Genomic DNA, 18760 nt, shown 5'->3' with positions numbered 1-18760 from the left:
AGACACAAATGAAGATATTTTAGTGTAAAGCTGATGCTGAGAAAGGCTTCAGATAGGCCTCCATTGGCATTCAGTACATTCACACTCACAAGACCCATAAAAGGCACTAAAAACGTCGTTACAAAGTCCATCTCACCACAGTGACTCTACAATAATTTGACGATGCGACGACAATAGTTTTTGTGCGCAAAAAAAAAATCAAAATAACACCTTTATCCAGCTTGTTCTTGTCTTCCGTGTGTGTCTCCACGACGCATGCGCGAGAATATGACGCAGATCCGGCGTTCGGACACATGACCCAGAAGAGATTTGTTGACAAGCAGAGGAAGACACGCGTATCTCAGCTGTTGAATTCTACATTGATCGTGCTTTAGGTCTCGGCGCAGTTCTCAAAATCGGGCTATCTAAAATCTTATCAGACGAGCGCGATCATCTCTGAGCTCAGTCATAACTTCCGGCAAGTGAGGTCAAATATGAGCCTGGTCATAGATATATCGATCGTAGATGCCTCATTCTACTGATCCGTGCAAGCGCTAATGAGGCATCTACGTATACATCTATATTTTGACCTCACTTAGCGGAAGTTATGGCGGAGCTCAGAGATGATCATGTTCGTCTGATAAGAGGTAAAATAATAGCATAAATACTGCTGGGTTTCTCCCAGAAACTGATGGTTTGTCTAGATCAGACCCTTATTCATCATCTGGTGGCGTTTAAAGCCCTTTGAAGCTGCACTGAAACTGTCATTTGGACCTTGAACCGTTTGGGTCCCATTGAAGTCCATTATATGGAGAAAAACCCTGGACTGTTTTCATCAAAAAGCTTAATTTCTTTTCGACTGCAGAAAGAAAGACATGGACATCTTGGATGACATGAGGGTGAGTAAATGATCAGCAAAAGTTTATTTAAAAGTGAACTAATCCTTTAATGAGGTGTGTGAGAGCGAGGAGGGGCCCTAAACACACTAAAGGTGTGCAGGGAAACACTTATTAAGTTGGCTTGAAAAAGCCAGTTTACTGAAATGCTCTTTCAGCTTATAGACATTCTTCTTCTGAGACTCTAACTCCTCCTAGAGCTTCAACTCTATAACCTCCAAACTCAGACTAGACCTTCAGACTGTTCTGAATTAGTGTGCTATGTCTTTTTTAACTGATCTGACTCGCGGTTTTCCTAAAAATGACGATTAAAACTCGGAAAAATCCCATTGACTTGCATTGACGGAATGATCAGAAGAGCCAAGACTATTCAAACTCCAACTGTCAAAATTCAAATTTAAACTGCCAGACGCCGTCAGGCTCAATTAAACTGCCATTCTATGAACTATTTCTAATCCATATAGACTCATTTAAGCTTCCTATCTATCTATCTATCTATCTATCTATCTATCTATCTATCTATCTATCTATCTATCTGTCTGTCTGTCTGTCTGTCTGTCTGTCTGTCTGTCTATCTGTCTATCTATCTATCTATCTATCTGTCTGTCTGTCTGTCTGTCTGTCTATCTATTTATCCAACTGTCTGTTTATCTATCTATCTATCTATCTATCTATCTATCTATCTATCTATCTATCTATCTATCTATCTATCTATCTATCTATCTATCTATCTATCTATCTATCTATCTATCTATCTATCTATCTGTCTGTCTGTCTGTCTGTCTGTCTGTCTGTCTGTCTGTCTGTCTATTTATCTGTCTGTCTGTCTGTCTGTCTGTCTATCTATTTATCTGTCTGTCTGTCTATCTGTCTATCTATCTGTCTATTTATGTCTATCTATCTATCTGTCTGTCTGTCTGTCTGTCTGTCTATCTATTTATCTGTCTGTCTATCTATCTATCTATCTATCTATCTATCTATCTATCTATCTATCTATCTATCTATCTATCTATCTATCTGTCTATCTATCTGTCTATTTATGTCTATCTGTCTATCTATTTATCTGTCTATCTGTCTGTCTGTCTGTCTATCTATCTATTTATCTGTCTATCCATCTGTCTATCTATCTGTCTGTCTGTCTGTCTGTCTGTCTGTCTGTCTGTCTGTCTGTCTGTCTGTCTGTCTGTCTGTCTTTTTAAACTTTTAAAACTTCTTCAAACTTTCTGTTCAGGTTTTCTCAAGCCAACATCAAAGTTAGTCTCAACAAGTGTTAGTATGTAGTTTTCTCCATGGCTTTGAGACTGAGAGTGAATGCTCATCAGGTTCTGCTGGATCAGCTGTGGATGGGTCAACACTGCCTGACCCAAACCACTCTTCAGTGTCCATGGGTTTTGCGACTGCATTGCCCTCTAGTGACAAACATTTGAAGTGCAATCATTGCAGCGCACCACAGTGAGGTCACACACACTCCTCCACTAGATGAGGTTTAATATGTTTATACTCGACGCGCTCACCGTTGAGCTGTTCTCTGAAACGAATCGGAGTAATTGTTCTATAAGGAAACAGCGGTGAGAAGAAGTGGTGTAGCTACACAGTTGATGATATTTATTTTAGTACACTTCACTAAAAACATAAGAATCGTGTAAAACTCAGTAAGCCTTGATATTATTACCTGTGACATTAAAACTAAATGTATGATCTCTTAGACTTTTCTTAGACTGATCTCTAACTTTTAGCAACTTCTGGAAAGTGACTCTAATGCAAACAACACACGTACAAGCTATCTCAATAGGCAGAGCGGTTCATTCATAATTCCTTAAGATCGCTGTGGAAATGTGGAAATGGCTGTAAAAAGCGGAAGATCATTTAGGTAGCATATTTATGGAGCCCTGAACATGACATGCAGGAAAAAACTAGTAGGCTAAATCCTGCGCACAATTTATAAATCGAGGGAGCGAATTAGTCAATCATGTGGACGGTTTAGCAAATCGAGGGAACTAAATAGTACATTTTGCGCACAATTTATAAATCGAGGAAACTAAATAGTACATTTTGCCCACAATTTATAAATCGAGGGAACTAAATAGTACATTTTGCGCACAATTTATAAATCGAGGGAACTAAATAGTACATTTTGCGCACAATTTATAAATCAAGGGAACGAATTAGTCAATCATGTGGACGGTTTAGCAAATCGAGGGAACTAAATAGTAAATTTTGCGCACAATTTATAAATCGAGGAAACTAACTAGTACATTTTGCGCACAATTTATAAATCGAGGAAACTAAATAGTACATTTTGCGCACAATTTATAAATTGAGGAAACTAAATAGTGCATTTTGCGCACAATTTATAAATCGAGGGAGCTAAATAGTAAATTTTGCACACACTTTATAAATCGAGGGAACTAAATAGTAAATTGTGCGCACAATTTATAAATCAAGGGATCTAAATAGTACATTTTGCGCACAATTTATAAATCGAGGGAACTAAATAGTATATTTTGTGCACAATTTATAAATCGAGGAAACTAAATAGTACATTGTGCGCACAATTTATAAATCAAGGGATCTAAATAGTACATTTTGCGCACAATTTATAAATCGAGGGAACTAAATAGTATATTTTGTGCACAATTTATAAATCGAGGAAACTAAATAGTACATTTTGCGCACAATTTATAAATCGAGGAAACTAAATAGTACATTTTGCGCACAATTAATAAATCGAGGGAACTAAATAGTAAATCATGCACACAATTTATAAATCGAGGGAACTAATTAGTAAATCATGCGCACAATTTATAAATCGAGGGAACTAAATAGTAAATCGTGCGCACAATTTATAAATCGAGGGAACTAAATGGTAAATTTTGCGCATTATTTATAAATCGATGGAACTAAATAGTAAATCGTGCGCACAATTTATAAATTGAGGGAACTAAATAGTACATTTTGAGCATTATTTATAAATCGAGGGAACTAAATAGTAAATCATGCACACAATTTATAAATCGAGGGAACTAATTAGTAAATCATGCGCACAATTTATAAATCGAGGGAACTAATTAGTAAATCATGCGCACAATTTATAAATCGAGGGAACTAAATAGTAAATTTTGTGCACAATTTACTTTTTTCCTTGCACGTCATATGCGGGGCTCCGTAAATATTAACTAACACATTGCTTTCATTTATTTTACAAACAAATCTAAATTAGCATTTCAAATAATATCTACACGTTACATAATGGCGTCGTTTTGCCTTGCGATTACTTAATGACGTCATAACGCAATGATGTCACAACGTCATTTAGCAACAAATCAATCTGCCTTTAGCAACTTCCCCTGAAAATTAGTGGACAACAGTGCTTATTTCTCATTTTGTAAATATAAGCAACTAATTTGTATGTGCAAACTGGATGCCGGTGTGATGAGACGTGAAAGTTACAAAAAATGCGCTGCACATTGCCAGGCGAAATGGGGTCGCGCTCTCTCACGCACACTACCGCCCACTCTGCGGACGCGTCAAGTATAAACGCGGCTTTAGAAGCAGGAAAAATGTGCAAGCGTAAGGATTTGAGTGAGTTTGACGAGGGCCAGATTGTGACAGTTTGATGACTGGGTCAGAGCATCTCCAAAACTGCAGCTCTTGTGGGCTGTTTCCGGTCTGCAGTGGTCAGTCTCTATCAAAAGTGGAGGACCAGTGGAGAACCGGCCACAGGGTCATGGGCGGCCGAGGCTCATTGATGCATGTTTTTCTCGCAATTGCGATTTATATCAGGCAATCCTGAGGAAAAAAACTGAGATAAATAGTCGCAATTACGTTTTTTATTTTTTATTCTGCGGCGGAAAACCAGCTTCCATAAGTCGGAGCTTTGAGGCCATCTAGTGGCCAGTCATGAAGTGGCATTTCATGTCATCAGAGACACGATCTATTATAATGCTCGTCTTGAAAAAGTATTTTGTATTGAAGTGAAAGAATGTGCTTAAATGACATTAGAATGATTGGTAAAAACTAGTCATTTAGAGGTAAGTAAAATAAGAAATAACAAATCTAAAAAAACAACAACATAAATATTTGTTATGTTAGAATTAAATTAGGGCTGTCTAAAGATTAATCGCGATTAATCGCATCCAAAATAAAAGTTTGTGTTTACATAATATATGTGTGTGTACTCTGTTAATTATTATTTATATATAAATACACACACAAGCATGTATATATTAAACATTATAAACATTTATATTTATATATATTATAGATTATATAAATGTATATACATGCAAATATTTCTTAAATATATACATGAATGTGTGTGTGTTTATATTTAAATAATAATTAACAGAGTACACACACATATATTATGTAAACACAAACTTTTATTTTGGATGCGATTAATCGCGATTAATCTTTTGACAGCCCTAAATTAAATATAAGATTTCTGGTTAAAAAAAATGGTCCGGGTTATTTTAACCCGCAAATAAGTTTCGTTACTCTAAAGCCGTGTCCACACGAACACGGGTATTTTCAAAACCGCAGCTTTTTCTTTGTGGTTAGGCCGATCGTCCACACGCAAACGCAGTCACTGAAACCTAACTTTTTTGAAAACTCCTGCCAGGGTGAAGATTTTTAGAAGCTCGGAAGTGTTTTTGGCTTGTTGCGTCAGAACCAGAACCGGCAATAATCTTTTTTCCAGGCTTCTGATTGGCCAACATGGCTTTACGGTTAGGGTTATATTGCCACCTGTTGGTTTGGCGTGCTCTTGACCGTGCTTCATTGCATGGGTGTGATTTTTTTTTTGTTTAAACGGAGAGAAAACTTTATAAAAATACCTGTGTACATTTGGACTAGACCTAAAATGGGCCGAGTATAAAAGTGAAGTATTTCTTCGATGTGTAGCTCATCCCTCGTTTGAACATGAGTTGTGGAAGAACGATGCTGCTACTTTCTACGATTTTCGCCTAGAGGACGGGACTAAAGTTCACGCCAGAATTATCCTGAGACTAATGACAAATGAGCAGACATACAATAATTCTGACCTTCCTCCATCCACAGCAATCTCTGGACAGCCGCTACAGTCTCCTGTGCAAGCAGAGGGAGGACGCCAAAGACTTAAAGGACAACCTGGACCGTAGGGAGCGGCTGGTCTCCACCTTCCTGTCCAAGCAGCTGACGGACACACAGATGCTGGAGTACCGGCGCTTCATCCAGACCACGGCCTCCTTACTCATCCGCCAGAAAGACCTGGAGGAGAAACAGCGTTTGGGAGAGGAGCAGCTCGAGGCCTTACTCAGCACTATACCTCCATGAAACTATCCCTACTCTGAGGCCGGCGTATTTTGAGACACTATATGTGTAGTTCCTCTGCAGATCGTGTCGAGTTGAAACCACGGAAAGCTTTATTTAAGAGCCCAGGGATGGTTTATTATCAGAAATGTGCCCTCTCAGGCACGCAAGACGACCAAAAAAAGGAAGAAAGAAGCACTTTTGAACATGTGTATTCATAATTGATTTCAGGGCTTCGTTATTGCGTTGATGCTGTAACATAGTGGACCTTTTCATTCATTCCTGTTTGTCCTGTAATTTCATTGGCACTATCATGTTGAATGTGTTTAACGCTCGAGTACTTTAAGATGCGTTTGAAATGATTGAAGTGTGTATTATTTAACTGTAGTGAGAGCACAATTCAGCAGCGAACATCATTATACAGACGCTTTAATCCAGTGATGTTTGAGCTTCAGACTGAGTTACTGACACCAAGCCTGCTAAAATCACTGAAATCCAGAAGCTTATTGCTTTTATAAACCAGCAAAATAGAACCAATAGTTACATTTATTACTAATATTAATTGGGACTAGATTTGCATTTCCTGATGGAAATAACATGCTTACGAAGCATACAAATCAGTATGTAAATAGTCTTAACATTTATTTTTAAAACTTCACAAAAGCTGGAAATGATCTACAGAACAAAGTTTTCCTGATGTCTTAATAAACATTCACTGTTAAAAGAGTGTTTGTTTACATTAGGGCTGTCAAAAGATTAATCGCATCCAAAATAAAAGTTTGTGTTTACATAATATATGTGTGTGTACTCTGTTAATTATTATTTATATATAAATACACACACATTCATGTATATATTTAAGAAAAAAATATTATTTTTATATATAAAACATTTATTATAGATTATATAAATGTATATACAGTATATACATGCAAATATTTCTTAAATATATACATGAATGTGTGTGTATTTATATATAAATAATAATTAACAGAGTACACACACATATATTATGTAAACACGAACTTTATTTTGCATGCGATTAATCGCGATTAATCTTTTGACAGCCCTAGTTTAAAGTTATCTGGCCTTTAATAACATTCTCAAAACGTTAGCACAAAAATTCCTTGGGGGAACATTCAATAGTAACTTTCCCATAACGTTTGCATAACTGCGAAAATATGTTTTTATACGTTAAAGGTGCTGTATGTAAAAATAAAATTGGACTACTACAGCATAAAAATACCATAATATGCAAGCAGATATTTAGGAAACATTCTAAGTTCACAAACTTGAAATGTGCGATCCGTGTCGGAATGTCTGTTTTGTTTTGAGACTCCGCCCACTGCCAATTTACCCAATAGTATTTCAACAACCCCAGTTGGCGGGAAACACTGCAGCCATGGAAGCCAGCGAGCGAACTGGGTCAGAGATTGCAGATTCTACCCGATCTAAAAATCCTAATCCATCTAAAAAGCGTTATGACCAGAGGAATATTAAAACTTACAATCAAGTGGTGCCGGTTTAACGTCACTTTGTAGGCCAACCGGACGTTAACTTTGCACTGGTTCCCTCGAGAAAAACCCAATAGGATTTATTATCAGGAAAAAAACAAGCTCTGTGTTCAACAAAAGTTTATGATACTAATGCTGCGTTCACACCGAACGCGAATTGAGCGTCAAATTCGCTTCTATCACGTCTAGTTGGACGCGGGAACATTTTGAATCCACTCGCACAAAGCGAATTGGACGCGTTTATCACGTGACGGCAGCAAGCAGGCTCCTGATTGGTTAACACGGCGTGAACAGATGGCAAGAACTCGGGTGTCAGACGTGAATGTGCTTCAAATGCGTCAATCACTCGTGCAAATCACTCAATTTGCCTCTTTCGCACGAACTGGACGCGCGAACGAGGCAAAATCGTGTCCATCGCGCGGCAATAAATGCGTCGCAGGACCAACGCTGACGTTGTGACGTCATTGCACTATGACGTCATTACGTAATCGCAAGGCAAAACTACGCAATTATGTAATGTGTAGATATTATTTGAAATGCTAATTTAGATTTGTTTGTAAAATAAATTAAAGCAATGTGTTCGTTAATATGTACGGAGCCCCACGCGTCTTTACATTGACTTAACATGGAAATCACTCGCTCCAGACGCTCAATTCACGTTCGGTGTGAACACAGCATTACACGTTTTGTCAATCCAGATAATAATCACAGATGAACACAACTTGTATGAATTTTGCAGCGTAAATGCAGTCGGCAGAAGTAAAAAGCTAAAGGTTAGCTATAAACGAACTACACCACTGTCACCGTCACTAAGCTTCCCACTACTCTTTCAGTTTTTATCTCAAAATATTTTCCCAGAACGTTTGAGTTGGACTAGTTTATAAGAGCACAATGCGGTTGTAAAAGCGACTGAGCTTACCTGTTCGGCGTGATTCGTTTAATCTCCTCGACTGACTCTGTAGTCCCATTAGCCACCCGTTAGCAACCACCGTTTTCAAGACACGTAACAGCTTCAAAAAAAATCACGAGTGGGGTAATACTGATGTATTTTATGTCGTAGAATAAAACGTGAAAGTGTCTTGTGTTCACCACAGGCCTTATTTCAGCTGTTTAACCAAAACCCCCCTCTCAAAAAAACCCATTGACTTTGGGACGAGGGAACCGGAAGTGCTCAAATGCTAACACGCTTCCGCGTTTTGGTCCATTAAGTGATGTCATTCCTGCGCTACTCTATAAATCTCGTCACATAGCTAAAGTTGGCATGGAACGGAAGTTGCGATTGCTCTCCCCCCCCCTATTGTGATGTATATCCAAGTGAAATGGCTTCTGAAATTAGAAAAAATGTAGGGCTTGATTTCGTCCTTAGGGAATTGATTGGATCGTTGGAAGTTGGGCGTTGCTAACAAAATGGAGGAAATGAGACAAACCTCGATAGCCCCGGCCTCGCGCCTTAGCACATGACAGGAAGAGAAGCAAAGTCGTTTCAAGGGGGGGCGGAAAGTTAACGTTTTTGATTAAAGATTATAAGGACACATGAATTAAAAAAATCATGAAGTTCACAGATAAATCATTTATAATAAACAGTACATTACATTAAAAAATATATATATTTCATGGCGACTTTAACTGCGCTTGTTCTTCTGTTCGTGTCCTCAATTTGGCAAACCGCGCAAGCGTCGTGTCTGAGGAGAAAGAGCGGGAGAATCAACTCTCCAATATTTTGAATTTCAACCGCTAGCTGTCAATACTACATACCGCACCTTTAATGTGAACATTAGCACACAAAAAACAATTCTAATATGTGGATCATGAAACTGATTCCGCTGCTTTGTTCGATGTTACTCGCAAAACCCAACTGAACGTGTATTTATTTCGTTGTTCGACTGTTTGAGGACGTATAGCCTACCTGTGGGAACATTCATTACTTCTGTCCATTAGCTATAATGCTTATTATTGACGCGTTCACATCGCAAATGCGCGTCAGTGTGTGTGTTGTGCACTTTACAGTCATTCCGTGCTTTAAACGGCAAGTTGTCAAAGAAGTTGGACTCGCAGAAATGCTTTTCTCCACATCTTCATTCGCTCTTCTTGAGGAAAACATGAGCATTTGGCGTTTGTTTTGGCCTCGAGTGATCCTTCTGTCAAGAGCTCGTGTTTATATGGTCACGTGAAAGCCCTAGATTTCCATTGAGTCAACACGGACGCATTCTTGCTCATCAGAAACGATCCTGTCAGGCATTATGCCATCTGGAGTCATAATGGTGCTTTACTGGATGTGGGATTGAAATGGTGGACTGTAAATGAGCGCTTGTCTGCTATCAGTGTGCTGTGAATGCTACTTCAACAATTTTGCTGCCATCTTGTGGTTTTTGATATGTAGGATGCATGAATTACCTTTGGTTTAATGTGAATAAAGTGTGTACTTTCCCACTGTGCATCTCAAGTGTTTGCTTCATAGTCAGATTCATATTAAAGCACAATTATCTTTACGAATGCTTTGAAATAACATTGATTGTGAAAAGTGCTCCATCATGAATAAAAATAACGTGATTTTGTTTATGTTTAGCCTAATGGCTGAATCACTGTTTTCGTGTACGTGATCATGTAAATAATGTCAAAAGTTTACTATTACAATGAAATCCTGATCTAATCATGACTAACTATATAACGATGGAAAGGTCTTAAGCTTCCTAAATAGATATTTCCCCACTGTTTTTTGTTACAATTTATATAGGAAGAGTAATAGATTCATTTATGATGAGTGCACCTCAAAAAATGGGCATCATAACAGGAGTTCTGACACACTTTTAATCGTTGAAACGTTGGTTTTCGTGCTGAAGGTTCATAATAAAACACATTCTAGTATTTGGCCATAAAAATGTATAAAATAATATCCTCTAAAAAAAGTATAAATAAGGAATAATTGATGACGTACCTTGTTTATATATCATATTTTAGTAATTATCATAAATTTGGTATAATTCGAAAGCGTACGAACTCAAAATTTGTCCTGTGAAAACCCTTTTATTTTATAATTGAACGTTGCGTTACCATTGGGTGTCGTCATGTTTCATAATTTATAATCTTGACAAAACACATATCAGCGGAAAGGTCTGAGTCTCATAGTTCCATATTTTGTGATAGAAGTTATATTTGGATGGAAATTTATTTATTTGACAGCAAAAATTCAATGAAATGTGCGTCAGCCAGTGGTTATTTCTGGTATTGCACCTAAACATAAAATCTTAAGACATATGACTTTGATTTTATAGTGATTGTAGAGAAAAACATATTTTGTAAAATATATATTTGATATCAAATAAAAAATGTGCAGTACATTTGATTTACGGTCATTTTAAACTTCCATAAGTTTTTCAACTTTTTGAAACTCTTTCACTTCTGCAATAATCCGGGTCCAAAGCGTTCTTGAATTACAACCCTTTGGGTTTGGATAGTGCATTTTCATCATTCTCAAAAAAGGGGGGTGAGAGTTAAGGGGTTACATTTAACTGGGGGTTAAATATGATGGTTAAAGGGTTCATAACACACACACACACACACACACACACACACAGTTTCTGCCAGTCTCATGTTAATCTTGAGTGTCTATAGAGTAGTATTTGCATACTTTATATGTCCAAAGAGTCTTTAGTTTATCATTTTTATAAAAGTACAGATTCTTTCTGAAAACAGCCGAGTCTGTGGAGGCGTTCAGTGGGCGGAGCTAAAGAGTCACACACACAAACACACACACTCACGCATATCATGGCAATATCCCTGGATAACTCTCGATTATCTATATGTTGGTGTTGTTCACATTATATGTACTTGCGCTCCGATTGCCAACCAAACACACACATTTGATCAGTTTCACTCACGCATGCGGTTTCCACTCATGACCGGGAACAAACACACACACACACACACTCAAAGGACTCCGGAAACACACACTGCATCACTGTCCCCTTAACGCTGGGTCATTTGTGAAGCTGAACAAGGTGAGCTCGATGATGGGCGTGCTCTCGCTCTGATTGGTGTGTGTGTGTGTGTGTGTGTGTGTGAGTGCTCATCCGGGAGAAGTGCCCATATAAGGGATTCCACCCTTTATGACGTCATACAGGGCCATACTCGGAAAAAAGCGTTCAGAAAGGAGTGCATTTGGCACAGAAATGCTTCATCAAATGTCCAACTCGTTTTTTAAACTTTGTCCTTGTTTATCATGAGAATCAACTCTTTAACTGTGTCAATAAGAATGCATGAAATAGCATTATTCCCCAACCCCAAAGGTCAAACACGTCATTTTTGTATTTTCTCGTGAACAGTGCGTTCTATTAAAGACATCAGAGTGAAGGTCACGCATGCCGAATCATGCACACGCGTGTCCTACGGCATCTCTACTGAACTCAGACGGAGGAACACGTGCTCCGTCTCAAGGGCAGAGGGTGGAGTTTGATACAGCTGCTGCATCATGGGAACATCCGCTGTAAGCAGAAGCCCTCAGATGTGATCTTGTCAGCCCATGAGGGCCTGCGTCTGCACTGATCTGAGGTCAGCAGTAAAGAGAGACCTGAGGCGCTGTGATGACATCTGAAACAACAGCAAAACTGAGGGAAAGTTCCCACGCAAGATCACGTTTAATCGCATTTCTGAATAAGAAGAAAATGCATTTATCGTACAATAAGATATAAAGGTCACAAAATGGATGACTAGCATGTTGATCAGCAGTAAACATGACTTGAATGTGTTCAGAACTAATGTTTCACAACAACCGCCAGAAAAGAACAGTTAGAGCGATTAGATTTTTTTTCTAGAGTTATAAATATGCATGATTATATGCAACTGACCCTAAACCAAACCCTATAGTGTAAGTACAAGTACACTTAATATTACTCAGTGCTTAAATGCATAATTGCAGTGTAACAGACCCCTTCAAATATAGGGTTACACTTTATTTTAAGGTGTCATTGTTACAGTAACTATAGATTCAAGCACTGAGTAATAATTATTAACTACATGTACTTACTGTAGGGTTTGGTGTAGGGTTAGTTGCATGTAATTATGCATCATTCATAGTTATGACTATGGTAAGAACATGTAACGTGTAATAATGACACAGTAAAATAAAGTGTTCGCAAAGAAAGTGTAACCCTGTTGTTTTAAGGTGTCCGTGTTTATACATTTAAGTACTGAGTAATATTAAATAACTACTATAGGGTTAGGATGAGGGTTTGATCTGGTTTAGGGTTGCATATTATCTAATTATGCATAATCTTAAATAGTTATTATTACTACACTAAAAAAAAAGTTACTATATAGCACTAAAAGTGGTTCCCCTATGATTACGAGGGAACCACTTTTAGTGCTATATAGCACCAAATCTTGGTGCTTCAGTGGTTCTTCAGTGGTTTTTCAGTGGTTCTTTAAATGACTTTTGGTGGTATATAGCACCGCTACCATATACAGAACCTGTTAAGATATGGTGCTATATATCACTTAAAGTGGTTCCCCTAAAATAGTGTGTTATAGCAGACGTAAGGAACTATCATCCAATTTCTGGACACACACACACACACACTCCTATCGCAGATTTTTTATTTATTTATTGACCTGAGGGAAGGGTTCTGGCAGACCAATCACAGCGCTTGCGGTCCGCGTAGAATTGACACGTTGTTACATTTTTGGAGAGGTGCGCGTCAGGCTACAGGCCAATTTATACTTCTGCGTCGAGTGCACGCAGAGGGTACGGCGTACCCTACGCATAGACGCGTTGGATACGCCGTACCCTACGCCGTAGCCTGACGCGCACCTCTCCAAAAATGTAACAACGCGTCAATTCTACGCGGACCGCAAGCGCTGTGATTGGTCTGCCAGAACCCTTCCCTCAGGTCAATAAATAAATAAAAAATCTGCGATAGGAGTGTGTGTGTGTGTGTGTGTGTGTGTGTGTGTGTGTGTGTGTGTGTGTGTGTGTGTGTGTGTGTGTGTGTGTGTGTGTCCAGAAATTGGATGATAGTTCCTTACGTCTGCTATAACACACTATTTTGCAGTCCAGCGATTCTTTATGGTAGTAAATAAATACATAGATCCGCTGAATATAGTTTATTTATTTTCTCATTAAAACCAAAGATGTTAATCAGTAATTGTATATCAAGAACAGGGACACATTAGGGTATATTTCGTGAATGAAGTCTCCGCAACAACAATCGCTTGCTGAGCCACCGCTGCTGAAAACAGCGGCCACGAGCTCCGCATGGTTTCACAAATGCATTCCAGCGCCAGATCGCCTTATTTAACTTTACTAATCAACTAGAGATGCTTAATTTGTATTAGATACAACAACTCAAGCTGCAAGAAAAGCCGCTCTCTCACTGCTGCTGATATTCCGACATGAATGTACAGATTCTACACATCAAGCTGCTTCTTCTTCGGCTGTTGTCTTGATTACACCAACATGCCCGAGGACACTGCCTGCTAGCGTCTGCATGTGTAATTGCACATTGACGCAGACAACAGCGCAGAAGTATAAATGCTCACGACGGCGTCGGCTACGCGCGTAGCCTACGGCGTACACTACGGCGTAGACTCGACGCAGAAGTATAAATGGGCCTTACGGCGTAGGGTACGGCGTATCCAACGCGTCTATGCGTAGGGTACGCCGTACCCTCTGCGTGCACTCGACGCAGAAGTATAAATTGGCCTTAAGAGCCAAAGAACCACTTTTAGTGCTATATAGCACAAAATCTTGGTTCTTCAGCGGTTTTTCAGTGGTTCTTTAAATGACTTTTGGTGCTATATAGCACCGCTACCATATACAGAACCTGTTAAGATATGGTGCTATATAGCTCCACAAGTGGTTCCCCTATGATTACGAGCCAAAGAACCACTTTTAGTGTTATATAGCAACAAATATTGGTACTTCAGTGGTTCTTCAGCGGTTCTTTAAATGACTTTTGGTGCTATATAACACTGCACCGCTACCATATACAGAACCTGTTAAGATATGGTGCTATATAGCTCCAAAAGTTGTTCCCCTATGATTACGAGCCAAAGAACCACTTTTAGTGTTATATAGCACCCAATCTTAGTTCTTCAGCGGTTTTTCACTGGTTCTTTAAATGACTTTTGGTGGTATATAGCACCGCACCGCTACCATATACAGAACCTGTTAAGATATGGTGCTATATTGCTCCAAAAGTAGTTCCCCTATGATTACGAGCCAAAAGAACCACTTTTAGTGCTATATAGCACCAAATCTTGGTACTTCAGTGGTTCTTCAGAGGTTTTTCACTGGTTCTTTAAATTACTTTTGGTGCTATGTAGTACCACACCGCTACCATATACAGAACCTGTTAAGATATGGTGCTATATAGCTCCACAAGTGGTTCCCCTATGACTACGAGCCAAAGAACCACTTTTAGTGCTATATAGCACCAAATCTTGGTACTTCAGTGGTTCTTCAGCGGATTTTCACTGGTTCTTCAAATGACATTTGGTGCTATATAGCACCGCACCGTTACCATATATAGAACCTGTTAAGATATGGTGCTATATAGCTCCAAAAGTGGTTCCCCTATGATTACGAGCCAAAGAACCACTTTTAGTGCAATTTGGCACCAAATATTGGTACTTCAGTGGTTCTTCAGTGGTTCTTCAGCGGTTCTTTAAATGACTTTGGTGCTATATAGCACCGCACCGCTACCATATACAGAACCTGTTAAGATATGGTGCTATATAGCACCAACAGTGGTTCCCCTATGATTACGAGCCAAAGAACCACTTTTAGTGCTATATAGCACCACATCTTGGTACTTCAGTGGTTCTTCAGCAGTTTTTCACTGGTTCTCTAAATGACTTTTGGTGCTATATAGCACCGCACCGCTACCATATACAGAACATGTTAAGATTTGGTGCTATATAGCTCCAAAAGTAGTTCCCCTATGATTACGAGCCAAGAACCACTTTTAGTGCAATATAGCACCAAATGTTGGTACTTCAGTGGTTCTTCAGCAGTTTTTCACTGGTTCTTTAAATGTGTTTTGGTGCTATATAGTACCGCTGCGCTACCATATACAGAACCTGTTAAGATATGGTGCTATATAGCTCCAAAAGTGGTTCCCCTATGACTACGAGCCAAAGAACCACTTTTAGTGCTATATAGCACCATTTTTTAGAGTGTATGGTAAGTACATGTAACATATGTTACAAGGACACTGTAAAATAAAGTGTAACTCATATCATACGTAATCACACATTACATTAGTCTATAATAGAATACATATTCAAAAGAAGTGTCTTCTTCTCACCTTTTATTTGATCACAAATACAGTAAAAACAGTGATTTCGTGAAATATTACCACTCAAATTTGAACATATTTTAAAATGTAATTTTCAGCAACATAACTCCAGTGTTCAGTGTCACATGATCCGTCAGAAATCATTCAGATATGCACTCTAAAAAAAAAAAAGGTTCTATATGGCACCAAAAATAGTTCTTGGCTCGTAATCATAGGGGAACCTTTTTTAGTGCTATATAGCACCATTTTTGGTGCTTCAGTGGTTCTTCAGCGGTTCTTCAGAGGTTCTTCACCGGTTCTTTGACTAAGGTGCTATATAGCACCTCTGAAGAACCACTGAAGCGCCAAAATTGGTGCTATATAGCACTAAAAAAGGTTCCCCTATGATTACGAGACTTTTTTTTTTAGAGTGTGTGGATTTGCAATGTTGAAAACAGCTCAGATTCTGTTTTTCAAGAGTCTTTTGTAACATTATAAACATCACTTTCGATCAATTTAATGAATAAAAAATATTTTTTTCAAATGGTAGTGTCATTCGTCTGCTCGATTATGGGAAGATGCTAGACCCGAGTCTCTGTTTATGGGATGCCGTCTCCTCCCTCTCAGCCCTGTCGTCTTCAGCCACGGACATGAACTGGATCCTCGGCTTGTGCTTCTTCTTGATCCCGACCGGATGAGTAGGAAAGAGCCGGTTTTTCCCGTGTTTATGGGGGTCAGACTCCTCCCTGAGCTGATGCGTCTCCGGCTGGACGGCTTTGGGCTCTCCGAGGAGCTCCCTCAGCTCTCCCGAAACCTCTTTGCGCAGATAGTGGTAGGGTTTCTTCCCGCAGTTGTCTCTGATATTCCCATTGGCGGCATATTTGCGCACTAGAAGGTCAATCAGAGCGGTGTGGTTGTGGATGGAGGCGATGTGTAAGGCGGTGTAGCCTCCGTTGGACTTGGCGTCGATGTCCACACCGTTCCCACTTTTCCTGGACACCTCAATAATCCTACGGACCATGTCGATGTTCCCGCATTTGGTGGCCCAGTGGAGGGCCGTGAACCCGGATGGGACGTCTTTCTTCTCGGCGAGTTGGGCGTCCTTTAGCAGAAGACCGTACACTTGAGTCCATTGTCCGGCTGCGGATTTCACCAGCCATTCGTGCTCCACGGGGTCCAGAGGGATGTACTTGGACTCATCCGACTGTTTGGGGGTCTTAAAGTGTCTCCGAAGCGGCGGAGAGACGCTCACGCCATCAGTGGACGTTCTCCTCCATTGACGATTGCACCCAGAGTCATCCGCTTCCAATGGCTTCTTTTGACGCTGACTGACGTCGACTTGGGGCATTCGCAGAGGAAGAGCGCATGGTTTGTTTATCTTGGACACTTCATGTTTGTCCTCAACCTTCAGCGGGACAGTGAAATGCAAAGCCCGAATGGGCTTAAAGTCAATGTTCTTGCATCTTTCCAAAGCAAACTCAATGGGAGAAAGCTCTGGATCCGACTTCCTACCTTCTTGGTTTTGCTTCTCGGTGCGCTCATCTTCCTCTTCACCTTCTTCTCGTTGTGTGTTTTCATCATTTGCCGCTTCTAGTAGATGGCGGTACACTTTCTTCAGGACTATGTACCTGGTGCCCTGGAAATCTTTAACCACGGCGATGTTGTTGACACATGTCTTGAAGAGCTCCCTGTTCTGCTTCTTCTCGGCCGGATCACAGCAGTTTAGTTGATCTTTAAACTTGCTGAGCAGCTCTGAGTTTTTCAGCTTTCCTCTGCCTTCCAATAATGTGTTTAAAATCGCCTCTTGAGTCAGAGCCATGTCTTCCTTCGTCCTAGATGTAAACAACATACTGAGAGACTCCTGGAAGGTCACGCCCTTACCTGGCTTCCGGAAGGAATGTAGACACGTCATGTAAATCAGACGTGGGTGGGGCTGTGGAAAAGTTTAAAACTTTTAATTAAAATATTTTTTTTGGTGAGGAATATGGCTAGATATGTAGCGAGTTACCTTTAAATTAATAAATAGTTTAAAATAAAATCATATCTGTAATTATAAGAACGTAATCAACTCTAAAAATAAACAAAAATGTCCCTGTGAGTGTATTTAAGCGAACATTATGTACAGTTGTGTCATCATAACAGATAATTCCTTGCACATTTCTTAATTTAGACGCTTTATCTTGCCGTGACTTGAGAAAAGACATTCCTGAAGCCAGTGGGAGTTTCCAAGAAGAAGCCATGTTAAGGAAATTACGAACCCTACTACGGCATATTATTGTCTCATGAATATTAATTAATGATGAGTAATCATTCTGATTCGTCCAGGCGCGCAGCCTAATTAATATTCATGAGCCTTTCAGCCAATCAGCGCAGAACGTCAACATTGCGTCGTTTATTTTCATAAGCAAAACCTTCACCATAGTAACGTTCGTAAATTCTCCAGCCCAACCACAGCGTGTGTGTGTGTATGTGTGTGTGTGTGTGTGTCAGCGGACGGTGAGTGAGACGAACGCAGGGAGCTCCCTTTCGCCTTATCCAAACACATACATTCCTCATCATGGCGGCCACGGATGTAGACATATTTTCTGTAAGTATCCTTTAAAGTCAGTTCTTACTTAGATGGGCATAAACGGCTTGTCTGTAATGAATTAGGACTAGCACGAGCGCTACTCTCTAGCTTAGCCCAACGGACTCTATGTTGAGCAGCAGTGCAATCTAACGCTGTTTATTTACTGTGTGTGTGTGTGTGTGTGTGTGTGTGTGTGTGTGTGTGTGTGTGTGTGTACACTACAGGTCAGATCAGGTGTAT

At 39.6% G+C, this 18760-nt stretch overlaps 3 protein-coding genes across 4 annotated transcripts in view; 2 read left to right on the top strand and 1 right to left on the bottom strand.

Moving 5' to 3' along the window:
• Positions 1-6341, top strand: part of shroom1 (shroom family member 1) — a 61143-nt gene extending 54802 nt beyond the window's left edge. For both annotated transcript variants that reach the window (XM_079835229.1, XM_079835230.1), the window contains exon 9: positions 5934-6341. In XM_079835229.1, coding sequence (XP_079691355.1) covers positions 5934-6188 — 255 coding nt within the window. In that variant the 3' untranslated portion in view covers positions 6189-6341. The remainder of the gene's footprint in view (positions 1-5933) is intronic.
• A 9641-nt stretch (positions 6342-15982) lies between these two features.
• Positions 15983-17807, bottom strand: sowahaa (sosondowah ankyrin repeat domain family member Aa). Its single transcript, XM_079835896.1, has one exon. It carries the CDS (start codon positions 17798-17800, stop codon positions 16520-16522), a length of 1281 nt encoding a protein of 426 aa, XP_079692022.1. The 5' UTR covers positions 17801-17807; the 3' UTR covers positions 15983-16519.
• A 570-nt stretch (positions 17808-18377) lies between these two features.
• Positions 18378-18760, top strand: part of septin8a (septin 8a) — a 68666-nt gene continuing 68283 nt past the window's right edge. Inside the window, exon 1 of the mRNA XM_079834996.1 lies at positions 18378-18538. Within this exon, the coding sequence (XP_079691122.1) occupies positions 18509-18538 (30 nt within the window). The 5' untranslated portion in view covers positions 18378-18508. The remainder of the gene's footprint in view (positions 18539-18760) is intronic.

This window comes from Gobio gobio, assembly GCF_949357685.1.
Source record: "Gobio gobio genome assembly, chromosome: 14".
Classification (NCBI taxonomy): domain Eukaryota; kingdom Metazoa; phylum Chordata; class Actinopteri; order Cypriniformes; family Gobionidae; genus Gobio; species Gobio gobio.
Note: the sequence above shows the minus strand (reverse complement) of the source record. Positions and strands in the feature narration are given on the sequence as shown.